Source organism: Triticum urartu, chromosome 2 (genome assembly GCF_003073215.2).
Source record: "Triticum urartu cultivar G1812 chromosome 2, Tu2.1, whole genome shotgun sequence".
Lineage (NCBI taxonomy): Eukaryota > Viridiplantae > Streptophyta > Magnoliopsida > Poales > Poaceae > Triticum > Triticum urartu.
Genome location: NC_053023.1, coordinates 648,807,910 through 648,815,897, shown reverse-complemented (window position 1 = coordinate 648,815,897; position 7,988 = coordinate 648,807,910). Strand labels below are relative to the sequence as shown.

General features: G+C 44.8%; 1 protein-coding gene across 1 annotated transcript; it reads left to right on the top strand.

Annotated features, from left to right (window-relative positions):
* The first annotated feature begins 5,941 nt into the window (after window positions 1-5,941).
* On the top strand, window positions 5,942-7,368 carry LOC125533876 (ethylene-responsive transcription factor ERF039-like). The gene has a single exon (XM_048697205.1). The coding sequence runs from the start codon at window positions 6,205-6,207 to the stop codon at window positions 6,931-6,933; it is 729 nt and encodes a 242-aa protein (XP_048553162.1). The 5' UTR covers window positions 5,942-6,204; the 3' UTR covers window positions 6,934-7,368.
* The last annotated feature ends 620 nt before the right edge of the window (window positions 7,369-7,988 follow it).

Genomic DNA, 7,988 nt, shown 5'->3' with positions numbered 1-7,988 from the left:
TAACCTCTGAATGAAACTGCATTTCCAGGAGGTAGTGCTTGCATAAAGCTATGTGGGACAAGAAGGTCAACACTACACAACAAATCAAAAAGAATTAAGTAAAGAGGTGCAAATATAAAACTATATCATATTGCATAAAAACAAAAAGAATATTTACGCACATTTTGCATGTACATAAAAAGGAGGTGCAGTGATAACTTGATATGATTTATATTTTGCAGGAATTAATTGAAGTTCAGTTTGGAAAGCAAAGTTTGCAACTCATTAATGAGCTGCTAGCACCACAAGGAGCCCCACATTCTTACACAGAATTCATGCAACAAATGACTGTGATGAGTCATCTTCAAAGTGATAACATGGCAATCCCTATAACAAGTTTCACTTCACTCTTACAAGCAGGCATAAATGCAGAGGTCCATGTTATCACTAAGACCTATATTCCGAATTTGAATGAAGTTCATTACTATAAATGTAAAACATTATAGTAGCAATACCTAAAATAAAATAACTCGTAGGATCAGCATCTCATGGAAGAATAAAGAACAAGCAACCATTTTCAACAAAATGTACAATGGGAGCAATATTCAATACCTGAAGTATAAGAAGATGAAGACGAAGACGAAGATGAAGATTGATGCGGCTTGAACTACGTCGGTATTTTCCCAAAGAGGAAGGGATGATGCAGCACAGCTACGGTAGGTATTTCCCTCAGTGACGAGAGCAAGGTTATCGAAACAATAGGAGAACCACGCAACACTATGTAAACGGTACCTGCACACAAAGAATAAATATTTGCAACCCGACATAAAAAGGGGGTTGTCAATCCCTCCTGGGTAAAAATATAGATAAAATTGTAGTAGATTGGATAAATAGATCTCGCGGGAACGCGATATAAAATAAATAACAAAAAAATGCAGTAAGGTATTTTTGGGTTTTTGGATTAATAAATCTAAAAATAAAAGCGAATAAAAATAGATCTCAAAGGCAAATATGATAAAGAAGAGAGCCGGGGCCGTAGATTTCACTAGTGGCTTCTCCCGAGAAAAATAGCATATGGTGGGTAAACAAATTACCGTTGGGCAATTGATAGAACTTCAAATAATCATGACGATATCCAGGCAATGATTATTATATAGGCATCACGTCCAAGATTAGTAGACTGACTCATGCTTGCATCTACTACTATTACTTCACACATCGACCGCCATCCAACATGCATCTAGTGTATTAACTTCATGAAAAAACGGAGTAATGCAATAAGAATGATGACATAATGTAGACAAAATCTATTCATGTAGGAATAGACCCCATCTTGTTATCCTTAATAGCAACGATACATACATGTCATGTCCCCTTCTGTCACTGGGATTGAGCACCGTAAGATCGAACCCATAACAAAGCACCTCTTCCCATGCAAGAAAAATCGATCTAGTCGGCCTAACTAAACCAAAGATCCGAAGAAGAAATACGAGCCTATAAGCAATCATGCATATAAGAGATCAAAACTCAAATAACTTTTATGGATAAAATAGATCTGATCATAAACTCAAAGTTCATCGGATCCCAACGAACACATCGTAAAAGGAGTTACATTAAATAGATCTCCAAGAGACCATTGTATTGAGAATCAAAAGAGAGAGAGAGAGCCATCTAGCTAGTAACTACGGACCCGAAGGTCTACAATAAACTACTCGCGAATCATCAGAGAGGCACCAATGAGGATGATGAACCCCTCCTTGATGGTGTCTATATTAGATTTGTGGTTTCTGGAACTTGCGGCGGCTGGAATTGTGTTTTGTCGACTCCCCTAGGGTTTTTGGATTTTCGGGGTATTTATAGAGCAAAGAGGCGGTGCGGGAGGCAGCCGAGGTGGGCACAACCCACCAGGACGCGCCTGGGCCCCCAGGCGCGCCTAGGTGGGTTGTGCTCCCCTCGGAGCCCCCCTCTGGTACTTCTTCGGCTCATCTTGTGTCTTCTGGCCCAAAAAAATTCTCCAAAAAGTTTCGTTGTGTTTGGACTTCGTTTGGTATTGATTTTCTGCGAAGTAAAAAAGAAGCAAAAAACAACAACTGGCACTGTGCACTATGTCAATAGGTTAGTCGCAAAAAATAATATAAAGTTGCTATAAAATTATTGTAAAACATTCAAGAATGATAATATAACAGCATCGAACAACCAAAAATTATAGATATGTTGGAGACGTATCAAAGATGAAGAAGATGAGTATACTTCTGAATGCAGCGGTGATCCAAATGAAACCGATGCGGAGGAAGATTACCTGGAACAAAAACAATAAATTAGGAGCCTTTCGAAGCCCGCTTGTAGAGGTTAGGGCTCTGTTTTTCATTCCCTGAAGTTGGGGCCTTTGTTCCATGTAGCAACTAGTGCAAAAACGATCTTATATTATGAGACGGGGGAGCAGCTCTTTCTGGCGCTTTTCTGTTAATGGGTTAAAAATATGTCAGTGGGAGGCCCGATTGTCTTCTTGTTGGGCGTTAGTTCACAATGACATAGGTTACATCCATTCAGCTGTCAAGCTTACGATTGGATACAAAATTTTAATGATTGTCAATTGATTTTCAATCATATGTCAAATAGACACTCCCTAATAATTTCATAATCATATTATATACCAGGATATGTTTGCTATTTCTCATATGTAGTCATGTTTTTTGGGCGTTGTGATTAGTATAGATATTGTTATAGCAGAAAAATTATTTGTTCCAAATTCCGAGGTCATGTCTAATTCAAAGGATTTGTAAAGGAATTTTGGAGGATTCTCATCCTTACAAATTTTCCCTACGAGCGTCTTCTAATTATTTTTTTCTTCAATAAGAGGGACTACCCCGGCCTCTGCATCATGCGATGCAAACAACCATTTTATAAAACTGAACCAAATTCAAGTACCGAGCACCAAGCATGAATAAAAATAAAAAATAAAATTTGATTACATCTGGCAGAAACAAGATTACATTAGCTCATTCATATAATCTATGAGTGGCTCATCAACTCAACTATTAGAATAAACCCCGTGCACCCCATTTTCAGTCTACTGAACCTAAAGGCTGTAAGGGCCCATGCATCCACACACTACAGCGATGACCATATATGGCTTGACACCTATCTCTGTACATAACCAGCAAAAAAACAGGAATAGACGATCTAGTAAAAAGAAAACTCATCCGAACAATTCCAAATTGCTCAAAAAACACAAACTCCTATACGGATTTGACCTTTTAGATAATGGTGAATACCACCTAACCAGTTTTCAAATAAATTTGGAATACTCATTGGTGGTAGTATATTTGTAGGTAACGCGGATAGTGCGCCAAATCAAGGTAATAAACGGGCATGACCAAAATAAACGAATCACCGTTTGATTCGCAGGATTGCAGTTCATATAATTTTTTCCTTAATATTTGTACTAGATTTCATAGTAAAATTTGCGTCTACTCAAACCTCATTTGACGATTTCTATGATTTTCTTGTGCTCCATTGAACATCGATGCAACATTGTAGTACTAAAGATGGCATGTCGGTGTATCCGTGGCTGATGATGTTGAGGTGGTTAGTATGCTGACACCTAATCCTTTGGAGCCCAGCCAGCCGCTCGCCTTCATGGACCATGGAGGTTCCGACGTTGCGGTTGCCCACTTACCCGTGACCGTTGGGCAGGTGGAGTCTGTGTGTGACAAGGTTGATGTGATTCTCTTTCAGATAGAGCTCTGTAGCTTGGTCGCACGTTTGGATGTAGCTAGCCCTGGATCTGCCAAGACAATTGTGGAGGAGGATCTCAGGAGCAAAAGAAAAAATAGTGGCATCACAGGAAAGGCGTTCACGGCTGCTTGATGGATGCTCATCAGTCTCTTGGGTTGTTTTTATGGCATATGCCTTGTTTTCGTGGATTTGGGGATGCACGTGCTCTTCGGCCGAGGTTCATTTGTTGAGGATTTCTTTGTGATGTAGTAGTGTGGGGGTTGGTGGTCGTTATAGGTTGGGTTAGGTTGTCGGGCTGATCGTGTGCTTATGGGTTTGCGTGCTTTGTGAGTAGTCAACATGTGGTTGCTTTGTATCGGTTTTTATCCGATTTTTTTGTTAATTAAATGGAAAATTCTCTTCTACTTAATCAATCAATGAGGCAAATATTTTGCCTCCATTTCGAAAAAAATGGCATGCCATCCTATATATAAATCTGTTCTTTTGTTATCCTTGCATTTTAGAAATCCTACGAGTCAAAGAGGCTCTGAAATGTGTCCCATTGATCTCAACTGACAGTCTTCACACCGCCGAGGTGCTGGTGGTCGTCGTCGTGGCTTTTGGAGGACGCGCGTGGTGGGACACGGAGCAGCAGGAAGGTCAAGTTGGAACTGAAGCAAGACCCATATGAAGCTAGCTCCCCGCCGTCAACAAAAGGTGACTACTACGATACTATAAGAAAAGAACGATCTTTGGTTGTAATTATGCCGTAGATGCTTATATAATTATGTTTTCATTCAGTTTTCCATTGCCGCGTCCATCCATCGGAGTGATTCCTCATGCGCGCTCTGCGTATTAGGTGATGCTAACTGATCAACGTATAGATTTCGTGCAAAGTTTCCGTTGATGCTCGATAGCGTGTGCTTTTGACCAAGTTAACGTGTTAGAGTTCCAACTGCGGCCTTCGTACGGGCGATATCGCTTAATTAAGATTCAGAGTTTTCCCATGATTAAGATGCAAAGTTACTCCACTACTCCCTCCAAGTGATCTAAACGCTCTTATATTTGTTTACAGAGAGTAGAAACAAAGCACTTCTCTTTTTTTGTGTGTATGGGGGAGTAACAAATCACTTGTTGTTATGCACAGGGCCTTCTCTAGTATATGTCTCCATCAAAACACTCACCCAGAGTTGCTCAAGTATAGACACAGAAACATATACATACTCCTACAATATCATGGCTGTTCATGTAACCAAATTGTTCTTTTTTTTCTTTTGGAAAAGGCTAAATGAAAGGTTGAGCTCAGAGAACGAAACGATAGTTTATTCCGGGCTTTTGTTCGGAGGATTTCTGGTTGTTAGATTAGATGCACGGCAACTTAAGAAACCACGTAAAGCTCCCAAAGTGTGATCAAAGGAAACACTCGAATCTCAAAAGCGCGCCACGAGCTCGCCCAATTAGGTTTTCTTTATGCCCCCACGCTGGAATACCGCAGCGTTTCTCTTAGATTATTCCTCCAGATAACATTATGGAGGGAGAGCCGCATTATTTATAACGCAGATATATCATGAACAAGATAGAAAAACACGGCCGGGCAGCTGCGAGCGCTTTACTTTACTTTGCTTTGCTTTGCATTATGTACGTTTTCTCAATGCATATCATTCCATCTTTTCCCCTCTAACGAACCCATTTTGCTCTGCCATCTGCCATCTGCCTTGCCCTTGTGCTAGTTGACAAGGCACTCGTTCGCATTATTGAACTCTACGCATTAATTAATCTCTTTGTAATATATACTAAGCAAGAACAGGATCGATCGAAATCTTTTGGATCTACGAGCAACGATCACATGCATTTTTAATACTTGGCACGAGGCCTATTTGGTGGGGTGGCTTTAGGGAGAGACAGGCAGACAGGTGCCTGCGCGGGGAGATTTTCCCGCCGCTTTAATCATTAGTCTACTCGCGCTCGATCGTCCTGCTCCTACCAATGAAAGGGAATACTGCTACTACACCAAAACACGCACACACATTTTGCACAACGGAAAGCCCCCTCCATTTCCATGGGGTGGTAGTAGGAGACGAGGCGAAGAATGATAAACTATTCAGGCAGCAGCGTGATGGCCCTCCGGCCCTGTAGTCGCTATTGACCATCGGCGATCGAGAAACAAACGCGTAGGCACACGCGCGCAACATGCGCTGATGCTCGCTCGTAGCCTGTTGTAGTATTCTGCATGTCATTCACATTTCGTCGGGGACACAAAAACTAATGCGCCCCCGGCGATCCTGCTTCCACATTGACTTCCGGCGAGGGCAGGGAGGTCCGTACGGGCGCGGCGACTATATGAGCGCTGCCTCGCGCATCGCACTCATCATCAATCAACACACCCAACTCGCTCCATCACTTCCGAGCTCCAAGGTTTAGCAACAAGCTCTAGCTGAGCACGTAGCTCGTAATCGTCCAGCTTGGTCGCCGCCGCCGCCACCACTTGTCAGTTGTCACGTCGATCAAATGGAGCACGAGCAGGTGCTAGTGGTGCCTCAGGTGTCCGGTAATAGCAGCTGCTGCACCTGCAGCAACACGAGCTCCGGCTCCCTGAACGCGTCGTCGCCGAGCTCCGACGACAGCAGCGCCGTCGCCGCGGGCAAGAAGCGGCCGCGCAGGGACCTGAAGCACCCGACGTACCGCGGCGTGCGCATGCGCACCTGGGGCAAGTGGGTGTCCGAGATCAGGGAGCCCCGCAAGAAGTCCCGCATCTGGCTCGGCACCTTCGACACCGCCGAGATGGCCGCGCGCGCGCACGACGTCGCCGCCATCGCCATCAAGGGCCGCGCCGCGCACCTCAACTTCCCGGACCTCGCGCACGAGCTGCCGCGCGCCGCGTCCGCCGCGCCCAAGGACGTGCAAGCCGCCGCCGCGCTCGCCGCGACCACGCCGTCGACCCTCGACGCGCTCTCGCCCGACAGCATTGCTGCGAAGGAGCAGCAGGAGGAGGCGGTTGAGGAGGTTTCGGAGCCGGCAGCGCCCGAGCAGGCATCGTCGCCGGATTGTTCGTTGATCGAGAATGCAGGACCCGAATATGGTGGCATTGGGCTCGACTACGCGTTTCTCGACGTGCCGGACTTCCTCCTTGAGTTCGGGCTCGCGTCGCCGGAGCCACCGTCCTACTGCGGTTCGCCGTGGGACGACGTCGACGACAGTCTCTTCTTCGGGGAACCGTTGCTGCTCTGGGAGCACTGACGATCGACGATACAACCGGCCGGATGCATGCATGGACGAGATTCTTTTGCTGGATCTTCGTCGATATGCATGCTAGTGTTACTACCTACTAACCTCGTGGATCGACACTAACATCTTCGCTAAAAATCGAACCGATTCGTTTAATTTGTCACTTTACAGGTCAAATAAAATTGATGCCGCTTTAGGAAGCGATATCATATCATGCGGTTGCGGTCAAGGTTTCAAGACCTGACTGCAACTTTGATCTCCCGCTTTAATCTTTTTCCAGCTGAGGTGAGGTTCAGCTTGTAATAGAGGAGTACAAACAATGGGTGCATTAGCTAGCTAGCCTGCTGCCAGTTCTTTTTGCCCTGCAGCTCGAGTCCGAGCAGCAGGGTTTTTTCTGGCAGCTAGTAGTAGTCTTTCTGCACGTGTAAGATCCGTTTTCCCATCTTCCATTGGGTGTAAATCAGAGTATTTTTCTTCCCGGAATTCCTGGCTTTTGCCTGCATTTTGCGTGCTGTTCTTACTATTAAATCTCCTGAAGAAAGGCCAGCTCGATCGGTCTCCACACACAGTACTAGTAGCGTATGAAGCAACGTCTAACAGTAAGAGCACGATGTATGTATGCGCTCAACTTTTGCTGATGCAGAATTGCGACGGACGCAAACGCGATCATGCGTGCAGCGCATGGGGGATTATTTTACGATGATCGGGGCTACCCACCGTTCTGTCTCTTCTTGTCCTCAGGCTGAGCACTATATGTACAGTATGTTCGTCCCATTTTGTTGGGCCCTCGGGAGGGACGTATAAGCAATTGATTGATGCACGAGTTACCGGCCCACTACAACAACACTATCAACACTTTTTTGTTTGAGAAAAATACTACGCTGCTTGCATGATTGCAGCCGTCCCGAGAAACTAGTCTTAGTATAGCATACGGTTGTGGTTGGTGTATGTCTCTGGCCGGTGTGGTTAGTGGCATAGTATTTTTCGTATATGCATGTGGGACGTACGTACGCGCGGCAAAACTATATAGCAATGTATCCATACGCCGGCGTATGCGGTTAGGTACG